Source organism: Mauremys mutica, chromosome 4 (genome assembly GCF_020497125.1).
Source record: "Mauremys mutica isolate MM-2020 ecotype Southern chromosome 4, ASM2049712v1, whole genome shotgun sequence".
In the NCBI taxonomy this organism is placed as follows: Eukaryota; Metazoa; Chordata; order Testudines; family Geoemydidae; genus Mauremys; species Mauremys mutica.
The window spans coordinates 63,892,346-63,913,601 of NC_059075.1; the positions used below are offsets into that span (position 1 = coordinate 63,892,346).

A 21,256-nucleotide genomic window follows, 5' to 3' on the forward strand; every position below is an offset into this window, starting at 1 on the left:
CTTTTGTAAGGCATTTGACTTAGGCTCACACAACATTCTGATTACAAAATTTGCATTATATAATATCAATCAAGCACACATTAAATGGACTAAGAACTGTCAGTTCTCAAAAAATAGATGTCAATGGCAAATCACCATCTAATGAGGGTATTTCTAGTGTGGGGTGGGCAAACTACAGCCCACTGGTTGGATCCAGCCTGCCAGCCATTTTGAGCCAGCCCTCAAGCTCAGAGTGGGATCTGGGGCTTGCCCTGCTCCAGCACTCTGGCGCTCCAGCTGGGGAGCAGGGTCGGGGGCCACTCCACGCGGCTCCCGGAAGCAGCCGCACAGCTCCGCTCCGGCACTCCAGCTGGGGTGCAGAGTCAGGGGTCACTCCACGTGGCTCCCGGAAGCCGTGGCATGGCCCCCCTCCGGCACTACAATGGGAGCTGCAGGGGCAGTGCCTGCAGACAGGGCAGCATACGGAGCCGCCTGGCCACGCCTCCACATAGGGGCCAGAGAAGGGACATGTCTCTGCTTCCGGGAGCCGCTTGAAGTAAACGCCACCTGGAGCCTGCACCCCTGAGCCTCTCCCCCAGTCCCAATCCCCTGCCCCAGTCCTGATACCAACCAGGCAAGCAGGTTAATTTTTCCCACGCCCCTGCCTATGATCAAAGGTTCATTAAACCATTAGAGATCCTGACCTAGAGAAGGGAGAGAGGGGGTGGATGGGCATCAGCAGTTGGAGATGAGTCTCTGAGAATGCTGCAGGGACTGTCTCTCTCTCCTAGGTCAGGAGCCTGGTGGTCTTACCTAAAACTTTATTCCTTCCTTGCAACTTTAAGGTAAGTTTAATAGGCCTTTTGTTGTGTTATCCCTTTTCCCTGTATCTGTGGGTGAACAATTAATGTTTTGTTCTGAGTCACTTTAATCAGCCACTGGTCAGAGGTTCCCAGAGAAAGAGGCCTTACAGGTGGCAAACTCATTTGGGCCAGTACGCGGTGTGGGCTGCAGCCCAGAGACCCATCCTAAGTGGTAGGACTGCTTGGTTCTATCCAGAGAAGGGTGAAGGTAGTGAAACCTGTCACCAGATAGTAGGGCTGCCAACTTTCTAGTCGCACAAAACCGAACACCCTAGCCCCACCCCTTCCCCAAGGCCCCGCCTCCCACTCACTACATTCTCCCTCCCTTGGTGGCTCACTCTCCCCCACCCTCACTCTCTTTCACTGGGCTGGGGCAGGGAGTTGGGCTGCGGGAGGGGGTGAGGGCTCTGGCTGGGGGTGCAGGCTCTGGAGTGCAGGAGGGGGATTGGTCCTGCTTTGAGCAGGGGGTTGGACTAGATGACCTCCTGAGGTCCCTTCCAACCCTGATATTCTATGAGTCTATGTGGCCCTTGGGCCAAAAAGTTTGTCCACCCCTGTTCTAGTGGGATTCCACAGGGATCGGTACTTGGCCTGATGCTGTTTAAAATTTTTATTAATGATCTGGAAATAAATACAAAATCACTGCTGATAAAATTTGCGGATGGCATAAAGATCGGCTGAGTGGTAAATAATGATGAGAATACAACATTCATGCAGAGTGAACTGGATCACTTGGTAAGCGGGGCCTGTTCAAACAAAATGTGCTTTAATATAACCAAATGCAATATTATACATCTAGGAACAAAGAATGTAGGCCATTCCTACAGAATAGGCAAATGTATCCTAGAAAGCAGTGATTCTGAAAATGATTTAGGGGTCTTAGTGGACAAGCAACTCAACATGAGCTCCCAGTACAATGCTGTCGCAATAAGAGCTAATACAATCCTTCGGTATATAAACAGGGGAATAATGAGTAGGAGTATGGAGGTGATTTTGCCTCTGTACATAGCACTGGTGAGACAGATACTAGAATACTGCACACAGCTCTGGTGCACACATTTTAAAGAGGAAGTTGAAAAACTGGAGAGGGTGCAGAAAAGGGTCATAAAATGATTTGAGGGCTGGAGAAAATGGCTTACAGTGAGAGATTTAGAGCTCAATATATTTAGCTTATCAAAAATAAGACTGAGAGGTGACTTGACTACAGTATAACATGACCATCACAGAGAGAAAATACCAGGTATTAAAAAGCTCTTTAATTTAATGGAGAAAAGCTTCACAAGAAGCAATGGCTAGAAGTTAAAGCCAAACAAATTCAAATAGGAAATTAGGCACAGGTTTGTTTTTTTTGAACAGTGAGGGTGATTAATCACTGGAACAAACAATAAAGGGACGTGGTGGATTCTCCATCTCTTGTCTTCAGATCAAGACTGAATGCCCTTCTAGAAGATATGCTTTAACCAAACAGAAGTTACTGGGCTCAGTACAGAGGGTTGGATGACTGAGTGAAATTTAATGGCCTGTGATACACAGGAGGTCAGACTAGATGATCTAATGGTTCCTTCTGCCCCTAAAATCTATGAATGAATTTATTCATCTAGAACAAAACAAACAAACAAAAAAGTCAGGGGCCATTTGATTCAAAAAATATTTTTTTTAAATTAACAATATTTCCCATATAAGCACATTTTCAGTATGTATAGTACAATTTATCTTGGATCAGACTTGCTCTGGATAATCCAAGAATGTGTTCATTTTAGAGGAAATTATTTCAAAATGTAAACTCCCCAGAGTTTAGAAAAAAGGCTGAAACCATACAAAGAGGAGTAGGTTTCAGAGTGGTAGCTGTGTTAGTCTGTATCAGCAAAAAGAACAAGGAGCACTTGTGGCACTTTATAGACTAACAAATTTATTTGGGCATAAGCTTTTGTGGGCTAAAACCCACTTCATCAGATGCATGCAGTGGAAAATACAGTAGGAAGATATATACATACAAAGAACATGAAAAAAATGGGTGTTACCATACCAACTATAACGAAACTAATCAATTAAGGTGGGCTATTATCAGCAGGAGAAAAAAATGTTTGTAGTGATAATCAGGATGGGCCATTTCCAACAGTTGACAAGAAGGTGTGAGTAACAGTAGGGGAAAAATTAGCATGGGGAAATAGTTTTTACTTTGTGTAATGACCCATCCACTCCCAGGCTTTATTCAAACTTTGGCCAGCTTCCAGAACACAAAAGTAAGGAGGCAGGATCAGAGAAGCCAGCTCCAGTGGCAAGTGGCATCTTTATAAGCAATATGTTTTTGGGGTGCAATATATGTTTGAAGTAATTTATAAACAATCATTCTGAATTTTGTGTGACTAAAACTGAAAGTTATATTAGCATAATGTTCTTCCCATTTTTCTTTATTAATCTGCCTCAGTATCTCTGTGTCCCCATAATTTGGGGTATTTTTCTATCTGATTTCAGAAGTGTTCTGTACTGTGTATATAATATGCTATTTGCATCAATAGCCAAGTGAAAAAAGGATTGAAGTCTTAAGTCATTTGTTTTGTTCTTCCATTGTTTGGTACGAAACAATATGACGGTGCGGATTAAAACTTTGTTTATTAAAGTGAATATTTCAGATTTATTGCTCTTAAGGGATCTATTTTAATAAATAATTTCAGTTTTTTATATTTTCTAGAGATTAAGTAGGACTTTCTTGTGAAGCATTATTTATAAATGTATATGTGAAATCCAGTAAACCAGGTCCTAGAGCCCAGATCTGGTTTCTAAATTTAGATGTATTAGTTAATATTAAAACAAACTATAGTACAAACATATTGTTCTCTAGTAAACTTTTCAAATACTCATTTAAGGCCCTGGGCTCAGCAAAGAATTTAGGCACTTGTATAGTCCCACTGACATCAATAACAAAAACAGTTACATACCTCTCGTAATGCTGTTCTTCGAGATGTGTTGCTCATGTCCATTCCAAGAAGGTGCGCACGCCACATGCACAGTTGTCAGAAGGTTTTTCCCTGAGGAGTACCTGTCGGGTCAGCTGTGGAGCCCCCTGAAATCGTGCCTTCATTGCAGTTTATATGTCGCTGACGACCCGCCACCTCTTCAGTTCCTTCTTGCCAGATACTTCAACAAAGAGGAGGCAGGTGGGTCTTGGAATGGACATAAGCAATACATCTCGAAGAACAACAATTACGACAGGTAGGTAACTGTTTTTTCTTCTTTGAGTGCTTGCTCATGTCAATTCCAAGTAGGTGATTCCCAAGCCTTACCTAGGAGGCGGGGTCGGAGTTAATGGAATCACTGATTGTAGTGCCGCTTTGTCAAATGTTGCATCAACTCTGGCCTGCTTTGTAATGGTGTAGTGCGACGTAAAGGTGTGGATCGATGACCACGTAGCTGCCCTGCAGATGTCATGAATAGGAACTTGTGCCAAGAACGCCGCTGAGGATTCCTGCGCCCTTGTGGAGTGTGCCATCAGTGCAGGGGCAGATGTCTTTGCCACATCACAGCACACCCAGGTACGGGACATGATCCAAGAAGAGATCCTTTGGGACAATACTGGAAGCCCATCCATCTGCTCTACAACTGCAAAAATGAGTTGTGTTGGTTTTCGAAGTGGCTTCATTCTTTCAATGTAGAATGCTAATGTTCACCTGACATCCACGGAGTGGAACATTCATTCCCTGTTGCTAGCTTTCAGCTTAGGAAAGAATACAGGAAGAAAAATGTCCTGCTTCATGTGGAATTGCAAAACTACCTTTGGGAGTAAGGCCAGGTGCAGTTTATAGAAGACCGTGTATGGGGGCTCCAATGTTAAGGCCTTACGCTCAGACACCCTCCTGGCTGAAGTTGTTGTGTTGTCGGTCAATACCGATACACATCTGCCCTCCAGATGGGCCTGGAACATCTGGCAAGCAAGGTGACCGCTCTTAGCTCCCAGGCATTGAAGTGCAGTGAAAGTTCTGCCTGGGACCAGAGGCCCTGAGTGCTCCCCACAACCTATCGCCAACACGTCCGATACTAGAGACAGTGAGAGTTGGAGTCCGGAGAAGGGCACTCCCACACACACTGCTTGCAGGTCGAGCCATCACTTGAGGGACTTGATAACTGGGGGAGTGAGTGTGATCAGCTTGTCTAGGTGGTCTCAGTTCAGCTTGTACACCAAGGCTAGCCAAGCCGAAGGGGATGGAGCTGCAGCCTAGTGTGCTGTACTACATGCTTGCGGCCAAATAGCCAAACAGCTTCAGGCAATTTCGTGCTGTAGGGGTGGGCTATCGCCTGAGTTCCTCTATGATCACACCCATGGTAAGAAAGCAAGTTTCCAGAAGGAATGCCCTGGCTTGACCAAAGTCTAGGAGAGCTCCAATGAACTCTATTCTCTAAATTGGGATTAGGGTCGACTTGGCCATTCAGTATCAGGCCGAGTTTGTGGAACGTCATCCAAACTAGGCGCACAGGGACCTCCACCTGGGCCCTGGAGTGGCCTTTGATTAGCCACTCGTCAAGGTACAGGAATACTTGTACCTGCCATTTCCGCAGGAAGGCTGCCACAACAGACATGCACTTGGTGAACATCCGAGGGGCCGCCAAGAGGCCAAAGGGGAGAACCATAAACTGAGAGTGAATATTGTTGACCACAAATGGAGGAACCATCTGTTGGACGGGACAGAACATGAAAGTATGCGTCCTTCAAGTCAAGTGCAGCGTACCAGTCCTCTGGATCCAGGGAGGGGATAATAGAAGCCGAGAGACTATGAAGAACTTTATCCCTTGGCCTTCGGGATTAGGAAATACCAGGAATAGAACCCCCTACCTGTGAATTCTAGAGGGTCCTCCTCTACCGCCCTGAGTTGTAGGAGCATTTGCACCTCCTGCATGAGAAGCTGCTTGTGAGAAGAGGGACATGGAAGGAGAGTGGGAGGAAACAGAATTGGAGAGAATATCCCAATTCTACTGTCCTCAAGACCCATTGGTCCAAGGTAATTTGTGCCTAGGCAAGGTAGAAATGGGATAGACTATTCACGAAGGGAGGGGAAGGATCTGGGATCTGAACTGGTGCGTCGCCCCCAGGAGTGCCTTCAAAAGTTTGGCTTGGAGGTTGAGGGCTGCTTTGCTGAGCCCTGACCCTGGTTAGAGGAGGACTGAGAGGGTCTCTGTCTGTTACTCCTGCCTCGCTTCCTACTATAGTCCTGTCTAGGAGGAGCTGTGTAGAAGCAAGGGGTGGGCTGCAGTTTAAAATGCTTCCTTTGAGGGGATGGCATACAAAGCCTCAGGGACCCGTGAGTCCTTTAGGCTGTGGAGCTTAGTGTCGGTTTGCTTCGAGATGATCCCTACACAGTCGAAAGACAAGTCCTGAATGGTCTGCTGGACCTCATGCGGGAGTCCTAACACCTGAAGCCATGAGGTCCTTCTCATGGCTATGGCTGTCACCATGGTATGAGTTACTAAGTCTGCCGAATCTAGGGAGGCCTGTAAGGAGATCAGCAAACTCCGAGCAGGAGTCAGCCGGAAGTAGCTCCTGAAATTTGGACATGTCCGAAGAATAAAAACTATAGTGGCTAAGGACTTCCTACCAAAGAGGTCCAGCTTCTTTGCCTCCTTGGACTTAGGAGTCGATCCCAGTTGTCCCTGCCTTTCCCTTTGGTTGGCAGCCTCTACCAGAGTGCCCAGCTGAGGGTGAGTGAACAGGTACTCATACCTTTTTGAAGATACAAAATAGTTCTTTTCTACCCCTTTAGCTGTGTGGGGGGAGGGGGGGGAGAGAGGCGGGAGTTTGCCACAATGCTTTACTTGTGTTATGGAATGGTCTTAATGAGGGGCAAAGCCACCCTCAGTGTCTTTCAAGCAGCAGAATGTCAACCATGGGGTCGGTCTCCTCCGACACTACCTCAGCCTGCATGACCAAATTTGGAGCCACCCTTCTGATCAACTCCTGGTGGGCTCTGTTGTCCATGGCTGGCAGCATGGTGGACGTGCCCGCCACCGCTTCATCAGGGGAGGATGAGGAAGATGCGCGCGGGGGCACTGGGTCTTCCTGACCCTCTGGCTCGTGGGGATCCCCCTGCATCAAGATGCCCTGCATGGTGTTGTTCCCCCGGCCCGGGCCCGTCTCGGTACCAGCCTCCAAAAGCACTGACAAGGATCTGGACCCAGGCCCTTGGACTTAGTGGTAGGTCCACAAGGTCCAGAAGGGCCACTGAGCTGGCACCTGCCACTGCGGGGGCATGACATCATAGGCAATGGCTGCCTTTCCTCTTGTCTGGAGCAGTGCAGAGATCAGCGCCGGCTTCGCCTAGAGGCATACGATTCCACCTCCAAGTCCAATGAGGACTCAGACCCTGGCAACCAAGGCAGTGCAGAGCAAGATGGTGCCAGGGAGCAGTGCCGAAGTGAAGGCGAGCGGTGCCGCATCATCGCCGGCTTGCCCCTAGAGGGCAGGGTGCCTCTTTGCGGTGCTGGTGCCCGTGCAGGGGACTGCACCATCATCGCTATGAGGTCCCTATCAGTCTCAAAGGTGTCTGGCATGGAGGGAAGATCTAGGTCCTCTTCCTGACACTCCCGCACTGGAGAGTCCATTACAACCAGACTTGACGGACCTCCCTGTGAGGCCAGAGTCAATGGTGCCAGCTGAGTCGGAGCCAGAGCAGAGTGTCCCGGCACAGGATGCACCCCGCCGGTGCCTTCTCACTCCACTGCTTTAGTGGGAGAGCGACCTCTGTTAGTCTTCCTTCTTTTGTGTGGCACTGGCAAATGGGAACAGTGCTAGGCACTCACACTGGAGGAGGTCTTCAGCACCAGGGAATGGTGGAGCCAGAGTCCTTTCTTGGCGCTGCAGCCTCCCTTACTAAGGCCAGTGCGCTCTGCACCAAAGTGCTGGGCTTAGGGTCAGATGCCACCTGTACCAGCTGGGGACGAAGGGCTGACTCTATGAGGGGTAGTTTCAGCTTAAAGTCCCTCTCCTTCTTAGTCCTTGGGCGGAAGCCTCTGAAGATTTTGCACTTCTGAGTCTGATGGGCTTCCCCCAAACACTTTAAGCAGGAGTTTTGTGGGTCTCCCTTTGGCATAGGCTTCAGACAAGATCCGCAAGGTTTGAACTGAGACATGCCCCAGTCAGGGAACCTGATGGGGGAACCCCCCAACTGAAACTTATCTAAACAAAGAACTACTTGAACTAACTAATACAAAATTTTCAACTATTTACAGGTACAACAAGAAAGAGTCCACTAGAGGATTGCTTCCCATAGCAAGAGAAGAGCTGCTCCAACAACCGTCACTGGCGGTAAAAAGGAACTGAAGAGGCAGCGGGTAGGGCAGGGACCTATATACACCGCCATGAAGATGCACTCCAGGGGGCTCCACAGCTTACAGGTTGGTACCACTAGGGGAAAAACCTTCTGATGACTGTGCACGTGGCAGTTGCACACCTACTTGGAATCAACATGAGCAAGCACTTGAAGAACTACTCATACTTAAGCATGTGCATAACTGCTTTGCTGGATCAGGACTATAAAACAGTTTCTTTGCAGCTCTCCATTACTTACTGTACTTTATACCTATGATACTACTACTTTCACTTCATTATTGTAGTGTATGAAACATGTCCACTGTATTACTGAAAAATTCTAACAGTAAAACATTAAATACTGATTTTGCACTCTAGCACCTATCTTCTTATTCCTGTTCCATTTCTTCTTATTTCCCTTCTCACCCACTTCACTATTCCTCCCTCACCACTCCCTTTGAAACCTTCTCTCATGTATTTTCATTTTTTTCCCATGTCAAGTTCTGTGCTTGGAATAGTTTCTCACTTCTTGTGCAATAAGGCCCTGATCCAGTAAAGTACTTTGGAACAAACGTAATTTTAAGCATGTGAGTAGTCTCACTTAAATTATTTGGACTATGTGCGTGATTAAAGTTACACGTTTGCTTATGTGTTTTGCTGGATTGAGGCCAAACTGCCACCTTCTGTTCTTTCAAAGCATTCCTTAAAGCTTACAACTTCCACAGATCTCCTGAGAATTAATCTACCAATGAAATATATATTTAAAAAAACAAAACAAAAAAAACTCTAAGAGCATTCTGTGTGGTACTATCAGTGCTGAGACAATGACTGTCTTCCTTTATGTATTAATTCAGCAGCAAACAGACAACACTCAACAACAGCAAAATCAGAATCCTGCAATTAGTAGCCCAAGTCTACTTTCTAGGGGCACGAGACACAGCAGACAGGACAAAAATATTCTGCAATAAATAGCTGTAACGTTGTTTTGCAAATAGCATTTTCTGTCCATTTTACTTTTCTTTTTTTTCCTATTTGAAAATTTTAGTCTGTGCATACTGAAAACCTGTGAGATAGAAAAATGAGTGGAGATTCTTGCTGCTAGAAGCTAGACAGCAAAAACATTTTCTGGCATTTGTCTAATTTCTTGTCTGTCAAGCAAAAAGTAATCCTATCAACTTGGATCCAAAAAATGGTAATGTGTTTATATGTCTATCCATAGTATGGATCCCTTATAGTAAAAAAAAAAAAATTATAATGCTCTAACCTCTGGGTTAAAATTTGTACAGGCACCTCCTTCTTCTCTCTGTTTCTCAAAGTAGTACTGATCTGGCTTTGGCACCTAATTCTGGGACAGGGTTCGTAACTGTGAATTCTGAGTGGAGACAAGTGCTTAACTTCCTCTCATGGCAGGGTTTAGGCCAAGGGTGGGCAAACTTTTTGGCCGGAGGGCCACATTGGGGTTGCGAAACTGTATGGAGGGCTGGGTAGAGAAGGCTGTGCCTCCTCAAAGAGCCTGGCCCCCACCCCCTCCCACTTCCCGCCCCCTGACTGGCCCCCTCAGAACACCCGACCCATCCAACCCCCCTGCTCCTTGTCGCCTGACGCCCCCTCCCAGGACCCACCACCCCAACCACCACCACCCCCAGCTCCCGGTCCCCTGACTGCCCCACCCCTATCCACACTCCCATCCCCTGACAGGCCCCCCCAGGACTCCCACACCTATCCAACCGTCCCCTGTTCCCTGACTGCCCCCTGGGACTCCCTGCCCCTTATCCAGCCCCCATGCTACCCGCCCCCTTACCATGCTGGTTGGAGACAGCCGCATGGCAGCATAGCTGTGGGGGAGATGGGACAGCAGGGGAAAGGCTGGGGGCAAGCCTCCCCAGCCAGGAACTTAACGGCCAGGCAGAACGGTCCCGGGGGCCGGATGTGGCCTGCGGGCCGTAGTTTGCGCATCTCTTATTTAGACCAAACCTCTCTGCTTGTTATTTCCTACTGGCATGCTTAGGTGGCTCCCCAGTCAGCCTGCTGGCTTTTGTAGATCCCATTCTTAGGTGCCTAATTCTCCCTTTCATTGTATCAAGAGCCTGGGCACCTAAGTCGGCATTCTGAATTCAACTAGTTGGATAGGTGCCTAAAAGATAGGGACTGCAACACTCGATATTGCAGTACCTAAATCCCCCTTGTGAATTCCACTCTTGGAATGAAATGGCCTATTAAAGTACTTGTATAATTGCATAAGCGTGCTTGGTGTATTAAATCTATATGGAGCAGAGGCTGCTATTGCTCCTGCAAAGTGACCTTGTCAGCAGATTGGATAACACCATATGTCTTGCAGTTTTTGTTTTGTCCAAACTAAGAATCTAAAAACAAACTATAAACAGCAAGAGAGATTGGCAGTTGCACAGATTAATATTGGAGCAATCTCCAGTTTTTTTGTTTTCTTAAAGAAAATTGTATTGTTTAAAAAAATAAGGTAATGTTTTAAACTTCACTGCTCTGAATAATAACAAACAGAAGCCATTACCTTTCTCTCTGTACAAGTAGCCTGCTTTTGCCTTTAAAAAGTTTGAATGTTAAGCTAATGAGGTGATCTAATTATTGAACACGCAAGAATCACCAGTCAACCAAACTATGTAGTTCTGAATGCTCAGCCAATTGAGCTCTAACTGGCTGACCATCCAAAAGTGCTTCAGAATTCTAAATATCATTACTTCTGCCTCTCTTATTAAAGTGGAAACAGCCATAAAGAATATAGATGTGCTCTACCAGTATCACAGAATCATTGAGAAACCCTCCCTTTGAGAAGACAGAAATTATGAAATACTGGTAAAAGTATTCCTGTGCTGGATGTCAGCTCCGGAGGGCCTCAACCAAAGAGGCAGACTTAAGAAAAAGTTTAAAAAACAAAACAAAACAAAACCAAAACCACACACACACACACACACACACCTCTGGGGCAGAGTGTCTAACAACAAAGAGACAGGATCCAGGAAGAAGCTAAAATTGCAGATTAAGAAAACTTCCGCTTTCTAAAACAATTGAACCTTTCTGCTAATTTTCTCTTATCCTATTCAGATCATAAGGGCAGCTCCATCATAAGCTTCCACATACTGGAAGTGAATGATTTCCCTGCCCAGTATGCCAAGAACTAGAAGCTTCTCCTCACCATAGCTGAAAATCAATATACACAAAGGGCCAGATTCACCCTTACCTTGATTAGCCCCATTGAGTTCAACGGTACTACTTACAGAATAAGGAAAAGATAGCAGAATATGGACCCTAGTGACTGGGAATGCAGTTGTGGCTCTTAGCCACCTACTATACACTAGCTTTTTGGTATACCAAGGAAACAACCTTACCTTGCAGTTTCTTCAACACAGCCACTTCCATTTTCAGGACTTGCTTTGGTTGCTGAGCTGACTCGACCTTTAGTGCAACATTTTCCCGGGTGAGCAAGTCCAGAGCATCATAAATTTCTCCAAATCCCCCACCTCCTATCTTCCTCAACTGCATTAAAAAGAAGCATATAGGGGAGACAAAAAGACAAAGGAAACAAAATATATTAATATTCTATGCATTGTTCTCCTAGTAGGAAACTATATCATGTTACTACCACTTTTTAACTAACACGATTTCACCTTTAGTGTGGGCAAGGGGAGTCATGTTTAAAAATGTGTTAGCTCATTGTGGTACCATAAGAGGACCCTAAGGTTAACAACTATCAGCTAAACCATCATGTCCCCCCATCTACACTAGGTTTTACATAGTGTTTACCAACATGTTAGTTAAAATGTTTTAGTAACATAATAAAATTTCCTAATGTAGAGATGGCCAAAGAAAGGACTCCACAGTATACCCAATATATTCGTTCCTCATATACTAAAATAGCACCTAAACCCCAAAACAAACAAAAAATGTCATATCAATGTACAATGACATTTTTTAAAATATGCCCTCTTTCTTCTTTGAGTGTACACACACTTATAAGTTCCTTGGGTCTCTGAACAGAACCAGCATAGCATTCTCTATTGTGTGCAATGACCTTTGCATAGTAGTTAAAAATAAAACCACCACAATTTAGAAAAGATCTTTAAATTTGAATTTTCACTACTGCTCACAGTACTTTCATCCCCTAATTCCACTCATATTAACATAAGGCATATTACAAAAATTTCAACAATACACTACAACAATACAAAATCTCATAAAGAGCATAAGAATGGCCATACTGGGTCAGACCAAGCTATCTAGACCAGTATGTGGTCTTCCAACAGTGAATGGTGCCAGATGCTTCAAAGGGAGTGAACAGAACAGAGCAATTTATCAAGTGATCCATCCCCTGTTGTCCAGCCCCAGCTTCTGGCAGGCAGAGGTTTAGGGGCACCAAGAGCATTGAGTTGCATCCATGATCATCTTGGCTACTAGTCATTGATGGACCCTATCTTCCAGGAATTTAACTAATTCTTTTCTGAACACACATATACTTTGGGCCCTCACATCATCTCCTGGCAACGAGTACCCCATGTTGACTGTTCATTGTGTGACAAAGTATTTCCTTATGTTTGTTTTACATCTCCTGCCTATTACTTTCATTGGATCCCTGGTTCTTGTGTTATGTGAAGAGATAAACAACACTTCCTTATTTACTTTCACCACATCATTCAGGATTTTATTGACCTCTATCATATTCCTCCCCTCAGTCATCTCTTTTCCAAGCTGAACAGTCCCAGTCTTTTAAATTTCTCCTCATATGGAAGCTGTTCCAAAACCCTAATGATTTTTGTTGCTCTTCTCTGTACCTTTTCCAATTTTAATATACCTTTTTTTTGAGATGGGGCAATCAGAACTGCATGAAGTATTCAAGGGATGGGTGTACGGATTTACGTAGTAGCATCATATTTTCTGTCTTACCAGCGTTAGGAGGAAGTAACAAGAAGTGTCACAGAATATTTAGCTGTCACATGATATGTTCAGAGACAGTATTAGAGGGTAGCCTTTCGGCCCCTGCTTTGGGGTTCACAATGGGCAAGTCTGTTCTTTGGTATGGTAAAAATTAGATTTGTTTCAGCCAGTGATTTAATTGATATTGTACAACTATCTCCTTCCACCCCTACTGTTCCAAAGCTGTTAAAGTAGGAATGCAGTGAAGAAGGGTGCCAGGCCGGGGGGGGGTAGGAGAAGGGGTCACATTAAGAAATATACCCTATTGCATTTGCTCTGGTCATCATTTTCTAAGCACTATTTGCTGGGGTCACCTGACTACATTACCCTGAATGCCATCTAAGTATTCTGAGAATCTGGAAATCATCCAGTTAGAAATCCAGTCAGCACATTAGCCTCTCTTTAGGATTTGAAGATGGATCTAACAAGATCTACTGATGAAGAACCTGATGGCAAAGGGCAGAGTAATTTTTTTAAGTAACTTAAGTTCCTACTAAGAAGGAAGAATCTGATGATACATGAAATATGATTTATTCATAAATTTTACTTTTATTTTTTAGCTCATATACTGTAGCACCCCACCCCAATACATCTGTCTGTATCGAGTATCAAAAAATGAGGACATGGAATGCCAAATATGGAATTTCTGGGCGTTTCACATCACAGCACCTTTTAACTATTTTAACACCTATTTAACTTCAACAACAAGTTAACATTAGGAGAGAAAAAGTCTATTAAAGGGACACTGTCACCTTGAAATAAAAAAAAAAAAACCCACAAATCAGCATCACATCTGTACCTACTATGATTACAAGAACCCCCCCCAAACAAAAAATGCAAACAAATATTTTCTGTTTTCCTGCTTTATTTTATTCATTTGACAGTGCTTTGTATTTAGTCAATTGGTTTCTCACTTGTTCTCCCTTGCAGAACGGCCCCGTATAATCATCAGCAGAGTAACAAAAAAAATCTCTTAAATATAAGGAGTTATACACACACACACAAATCGGGACATAACGGTGCTCTGAGACACTGGAAACTTTTTAAAATGTCAATGTCCCTTTAATGACTCAACACCCCTTTCTTTTTCATTTAAAATGTTAGAGTACACAATGTACAGTAACTCCTCACTTAAAGTCGTCCCGGTTAACGTTGTTTCACTATTACGTTGCTGATCAATTAGGGAACATGCTTGTTTAAAGTTGCGCAATGCTCCTGTGGAAGCCAGGAAATAATTAACAAGGATTTGAAGGGATCTTAATGAATGTCAGTTACTTAGCATGAGTTAGGCTAGCTGTGACCCTAATGACGTGAGACTTGTAGAAGCAAGGATAGTGCGAGGCGAGAGGACAAGAACTGTGTACAAAGTTATTACGACCTTGCAACAGTCTAACCAAATATGCAGGCTTGCTTTTTTTAGTAGTGAGACAAATAAGATAGCAGAAAGGCTTATGTATAAACAAATGCAATTGTTTTCTCTTTACTGTCTCCATGATTGCTAGCTATTGTTTGTAATAAAGGTATAAAGATTGCTGTAATTGTTTACCAGTTGAGAGACCTGTCCGGGACTGGGGTGACCCTGTGTCCTATGGCACTCTCTCCCTCCATTGTAATTACTGGAGAAATAATAAAGTATTTGATTTTGCTGCACCCAAACAAAAAGAGAGAACTGAGTTTTTCTCCGACAATTTGGGGGCTCGTCCGGGATGGCAACGCCCACGGACCCACAGACGGCTACTATGGATCATTCCCCTTCGAACCCCATGGCGCCACATGAGAGGTATGAGACCTTTTGAAATCTCTATTGGGGTATCGGAGGAGGACTTTCCGTGAGGACGTCTGTCTCTGTTGGGCTCACGCCATCTGAACTTATTGACTGTGCAGCAGGATCAGATGCAAAGTGGTATTGGGGAGAGGCCCCAATAAGGTTAGTTTATAGCAGTACTGGGAACTGCTGAGTTGGCCAAGGTAAATGCATAGGTAAATGCATAAGGTAATGCATAGGTAAATGCATTAGAATGCACCGGTGCTGAGGGGTTTTTACCGCCTCAAGAGGGGTTGTCATATCGCCTCATGGTATTGGTCCGGACCAGGTAAAGATGCATCGAGGTTAAAAAAAAAAAAATTTAAAAAGAGATAAAAAGGTTAAAAAAGGGTTAAAAAAAATAAAAAAAGAGGCCTTGGTGTGTGTGTGTGTGTGTGTGTGTGTGTACACCAGTGTGAGTGATCGTTATCGGAAGACGCCCAGAGTACCCTGTGAAGCGGAAGCTCATGATCAGGACTGCTCTAACGCAAGCCCGGTAACTAGTGGATCTTTAGGAGATCCGACCCACGGTGGGCTGACTCAGCCTGGCATAGTCCGGCGAGGAAGCTACCTGGGTCTAGGAGTGTGTGAACGAACCCATCTTCCCTCCCCTTTCCCTTCCGTGTGGGCTACTGACAATCTGATCGTCTCTCTGGATGCAATTAGAGTAAGCGGCGCCGTCTCCCAGAGACTAGCCGACGCTCTTTGCTGAAGGGAGGTGTAGGAGAGTCGTAGTCTTCCTTGTGAGTCTCTCCTGTGTGAGTGCCCTGTAGGGAAAGATCCTTAGTTTCTGAGCCGCTAGCGCGGACAGGGCACCCTCTCTGTGTGTGTAAGTGGAAAATGGGTAAGGGACAGTCTAAACATTCCACCTTACCCCCTAAGGATACCCCAGCATATTACATGTACGTACATTATGGTCCTAAAACCTGCAGGTTATTTAGAGAATTGGAATCTTCACACGCGTGAAAATCCATCTAAACAATGCCCGTTAGAAGGTACCTTCAATCTAGATAAGATCATATATCTCAGAGGAGCTTTTAATCACCAAAGAAAAGCCTCTGACACAGTGTGAGCAATTTGTCTAGGAACGGGTTAATTTGAAATTCAGCTTAGCCCAGAGATAAAGGAGAAGTTGTTTTATGTTCAAGGTCAAGAATCAGCGCGGACTATGCTAAGTGCAAAGAAAAACTGCTTTCAACCCCAGCTGCTTGTGGAAAAATAGAGACAGAGGCAAACCAAAGGCAGTACAAGTTACAGAATTGGAATTATATTTGCAAAGCTTAACTTTCCAGTGAGACATGTGTGAGTATTAAAGTGGCTTAAGGCTTGGGGCATTCATATTTTTCCTGAGTGAGGTGGGAGCATTCCCAACACTCTCCATTGTTGTTTTATTATTTTTAATGAAGCTTTAAAATTTGATTATATGCAGTGTCAGTCTGATCACCTGACATGAGGGATAAATTGGTAACAGAAATTTGTCAGTTTGGTGAGCAATTGAGAATGGGGGGGCCTGCAGAATTTACACCATCTATCTGTTTTACCCTTGTTATTTCTGTTTGCTTTGTTTGGTGCTGTTGGTGTTATATGTTAAGAATAGCATGATTAAAGGTGAGCCCTAATAGAATAAGGAAACACTGTCTGGTTTTGTTCTGTTTTGTTTAACCGGTTACTGTTGTTTTTCTGCTCTGTTCATTTGGGCGTTGGGTGTGTGAGCGGAACTGAACTTCTCGTTCGTAATTCCTCGGAGTGGAAGCCATGTGTGCGATGAAGCTCTGAGGTTGTATTGAGATCTTTCCGTCCCGCCCCTGTAACGGACAATGTAATAGAAGTAGAAAAATCTGGCTTAGACTGTAATTTTCTCTGCTTTCTGTGTAATTTTCTTTCCTGTTTAACTGTCAGCAGACACGTGGGTGGGTCTCTGGGTAGACCCCCTAAAGTGGTTTGGATTACATGTTAAGTAAATGTCCTTTACCCAATGGCCATGTATTTTTGCCCAGGTGGCAAGCCTTACAAGGGAGGACTCGGGTAGTCTTGTGAGTAGAAATGTTTTGGGAAAAAGACCAGAAGGGTGGGGCTAGTTGAGAAGCTCACCATCCTAGCTAAACTGGTAGTGGAGCAAATTGGTGCCAATGGAAGGGACGGCTCAGCGAGGAAAAAAGGATCGGGCCCAGGCAGGCAGGCAACAGACAGAGAGATTGGAGAACAGGTTGGAAACTTTTGAGGGTGTAGTGGAAAGAAGGAGTAAGTGAATATAAGCATGAGGATTTCAAATACTCAGGAGGATATTTGGAATGGTGATTTGAGTTGATAAAAGTGACTGTTGGGAGACAAGCAAGTGATTTTTAAGGAAAGTGAAAAGTTGACTCTGTAGTTGCTGGAGGGGACAGCAGTTGAACTTTGTAAAAATGCTAAAGGGAAAAGTTTTTGGTGTCTTTGAAATGTTTGTAGATAAATTCAGGCAAAGAAATTATTGGATTGCAATCGTTTGGCTATGAACAATTTTGTTAAATCAGTTGAAGAATGTATACAGTGCTATGTAATGAAAATTTTATTAGGCTCTAAAGGCACTATAAGTGGTGATGTTTTCTTTCAGTGTTTAAAAGCAGGAGTTAAGAGTAAAAAAAAGCAAGCCAGAAAGCATCTGTGTTAATGCAAATTAACTAACTGATAAGGTAGAGGCCGCTGAACCAGGGCTGTCTAAGAAACACATACGAGAAAATATGGGGTAATTCCTCTGTTTTGCCTAGAATCAACAAGAGTATTTGTATATTTTAAGTATTTAACTGCCCAGAAGGGGTGGACCTCTGTTTTTGTCTTTCAGATAATCAAAGAAAACTAATGCCAGCTGCACAGCATTCAACGTACCATGATTTACTGGCACAGTCAAAATTATGTTGTGTGTTCTATGTTCTGTCTTGTGGTGTTTGTCTCGTGTCCAGAATTGTTGTGTTTAATATTTTCATGAGATGGTCTGATTTGAAATCAAGCAGAAGTGTTGGATTGAAATGGAGATACTTGTTTTGTTCAACTTAGAATACAAAGTGTTTGGTTACATCAGAAAAATGTGATATACTAAAGTCTAATACATTTTCTTAAGTAAGAGAAAGAAACTACATTGGCCAAATATTTTTAATTAGAATTGTTGTTAAAATTTGCATACCAACAGTCTTTGGAAGCAAGGACATGAAAAGTTAACCCACTCCCCATATTGTACAAGGGATCTTTCTGGCTACCTCAGACTTTTAGCCAGAGGGCTGGGGATGGTGGATAGGTATTGAACTAGAGGTTATATTAAGTGAACTTCTCAAAGTGGGTGTGCTTGTCCTGGCTTGTTGTTCCAAAGTTCTGTAATGACGTTATTTTAATGAAAGGGTATATGTGGCATACATTGAATAATAAGACTAATGTACTGTATAACAGTAATGTTTATGTGTTCATGGTATAAAAGAAGGTGTATAAGTAAAGAGTAAAAGTTTCCTTTGTAGGTTAAAAGAAAAAAAAAAGCCATGAAGGGAGAAAAAGAGAATAGCTAACATGCGCTGGCCCCAGTCAAGGACACCGCTCATGGCTAAGACTTGGCTGACTACCAAGGAAAGGGGGGGATGGTTGCTGCAGTTAAACGAGATTGGTGTGCAGCGGGCAGCCCACCCTCCTCCTTGGGGACCTTTTGTAAATATTCGGATTGATTTTATTTCAATGTCTAAATGTGGTTATGGATATGTATTAGTTTTAGTTGATGTATTTACCAATTGGGTTGACACTTTTCCCTGCAGGAAAGCAGATGTCAGGACTGTTGTGAAATTTTGCTTAAAGATTTTGTACCATGTTTTGGCATCCCTGTGAGTATCAACAGTGATCGTGGAACTCATTTTACTGGACAGATTGTAAAGGAGTTATGTGCAGCTCACTGCCCTCACCACCCACAGTCTGCTGGGACAGTGGAACGCCAGAACGGGATTTTAAACAAATAAACTGGCCAAGATTTGTGCTGAAACAAACTTAAAGTGGCCGGATGCCCTTCCTTTGGCACTGATGAGTATGAGAGCCATTCCCAATCGAAAGACTTGACTCAGCCCTCATGGAATTTTGACAGGACGCCCAATGCGGCTACCAGCTGCACCCCCACTAACCCCAGCTCAGATGGACATTCATTTGATGGATGACATAATGCTTAAGTATTGTCAGGCACTAATGAAATGTGTTACGTCTTTTTATACACAGGTGAAGGAAGCACTACCGAAGGATCCTGTGCAACCTTGCCACTCGTTGGAACCAGGAGACTGGGTCTACATAAAGATCCATCAACGACAGACTGCCTTGGCTCCACGCTGGAAAGGCCCTTTCCAAGTCCTGCTGACTACCGACACCGCTGTGAAGTGCCACAGACTGACTGCTTGGACCCAGGATTCTCACTGCACAAAGACCCTTCCACATCAGGAGAATTTTCCTACTGATGATTAGCCTATTCTTTCTTCTAGTTCCACTGTGCTTCTGGACAGCAGGAAAAAGGACAAGGTGATGTACTAGCAACCTCTCCCTTGTCCACTGACAAACTACTGTGCCTTTAAACTTTTCTAGAAGAAGCAAAATCATTACAGGATGATGTCCTGGTAATCTCCCCTGTAGGATGCTGAACCACGACTGCTTCAGGAAAGAAGAAGAAACACTCACTCCACTGACATTGCCAAAGTCCAGGAATTCCTGACTGAAAAGAACATTAAGAACTGACCCTGGTGAAGAAACAAAGAATTACACACTGGCAGGAAGAAATTTGTGGGACCCATGCTTGGGAATGTGGTATTAATTGGATTTTGGGGTTTATTCTACAGGCTGCGCCCTGTGTTTTGGATAAATCCTTCAGTATGTATTGCCCTCCCTAATTGGATTTTAAATGACATTGCCCTTATCAGGTTTTCAAATCACTTCTACATACCCAGAAAGTTACTGACAGCGATGGTATTGAATATCACTGAGGCTGGGAAGGCATTGCAGTGGGATCTAGACCAGACTTGGCCCACTGCCCTTACAGACACATCAGGAGTACCATCTGATCTGTGGTCATGAAGACATACTTGGACACTTTCTGGATGGAAGTGTGGACATTCACAGTGCTCCTTCCAAGCATATGGACCGGTTAGGGTGGGTGTGAGCTCCCACATACCGAATCCTGCCGGGTCCATGGGGAGGATGCATGTGGGATTGGGTGATTCACCGAGATATCTGGGAAGTGAGACCGCCTGATTCTCCTAATCGATTTTTAGTTAGTGCTCCTGGGATTACAGCTGATATTTGGATGGGGTTAGGAAATCTATGGACATTTTGGCCGTTAGAACCACCACAGCTTCAGTGTGTACAGAAACTGAAGCCAGGGGAAGTTGTCACTGTTTATGCCAATATTTGCTGGGAGGGTAGAGGTCAAGGAACTACCCTGACAGGACACCCACTTTTTCAAGCTAATGATAGCTATGTGTACGTTAATGCCACCACTTTACAAGATATACATATTAATCTTACCACTGCTGCAGGCAATCATATCATTTACTGGCCTGCAGATAGAATGTTGCACGTAGCTCTTGGATTTCAGGTATATTTTAATTGGATTAGAGTAGTGCCTGATCGGTTTCAAAATTTGCTTTCATTGTTACCAGAGGTTTGAAGAATCTCTGAATTGCAAGGGCAAATTCATATGCTTCAGAATATATATCATGCTGAACAGAATGCCTTTCATACAGCTTATAGAGTGTCTACTTTATGTACTACGTATGATGTATTGTGCTTTGTAACCAAAACTGTACAACAACCCCATTGTTTTATTTCTATGGGAATGTTATTGTTTGTAGTGTTGTTAGTTAGTTTAGGATTATGTTGTTGTTGTTGTTTTTGTAAAAAACATAATGATAGTAATACAGTCGAACCCATTTATCTCGACCTCGGTTAACTTGCCAATCCTATTAACTCGAGGTTTTACAAGTGGAACCGCCAAACTCCCTCTTTATCTTATGGGTTTCTCATCCGTTATGTCGATTTGCCGAACCCTAATATCTCGAGCCCGGCTCCCCGCGTCCCCAGCCGCCCGCTCCCTGGCTCTCCAGCCGCGCGGTTCCCCAGCCGCCCGCTCCCCGCATCCCCAGCCGCCCGCCCGGCCCCGCATACCCGGTCCCCGCCCGGCCCCGCATACCTGGTCCCTGCCCGGCCCTGCCCGGCCCCGCATACCTGGTCCCCGCTTCGCCTGCCGCCCGCCCGCCCTGCTCCGCTTCGCCGGTCCCCGCTTCGCCGCCCGCCCGTCCGCCCGGCCCCGCTTCGCCGCCCGCCCGCCTGGCCCCGCATACCCGGTCCCTGCCCGTCCCCGCCAGCCCGGCCCCGCATACC

General features: G+C 44.7%; 1 protein-coding gene across 2 annotated transcripts in view; it reads right to left on the reverse strand.

Moving 5' to 3' along the window:
• The window catches only part of TTBK2 (tau tubulin kinase 2), a 211,876-nt gene that overhangs the window by 132,811 nt on the left and 57,809 nt on the right, over nt 1–21,256 (reverse strand). For both annotated transcript variants that reach the window (XM_045014242.1, XM_045014241.1), the window contains exon 3: nt 11,502–11,649. In XM_045014242.1, the coding sequence (XP_044870177.1) occupies nt 11,502–11,649 (148 nt within the window). The remainder of the gene's footprint in view (nt 1–11,501; nt 11,650–21,256) is intronic.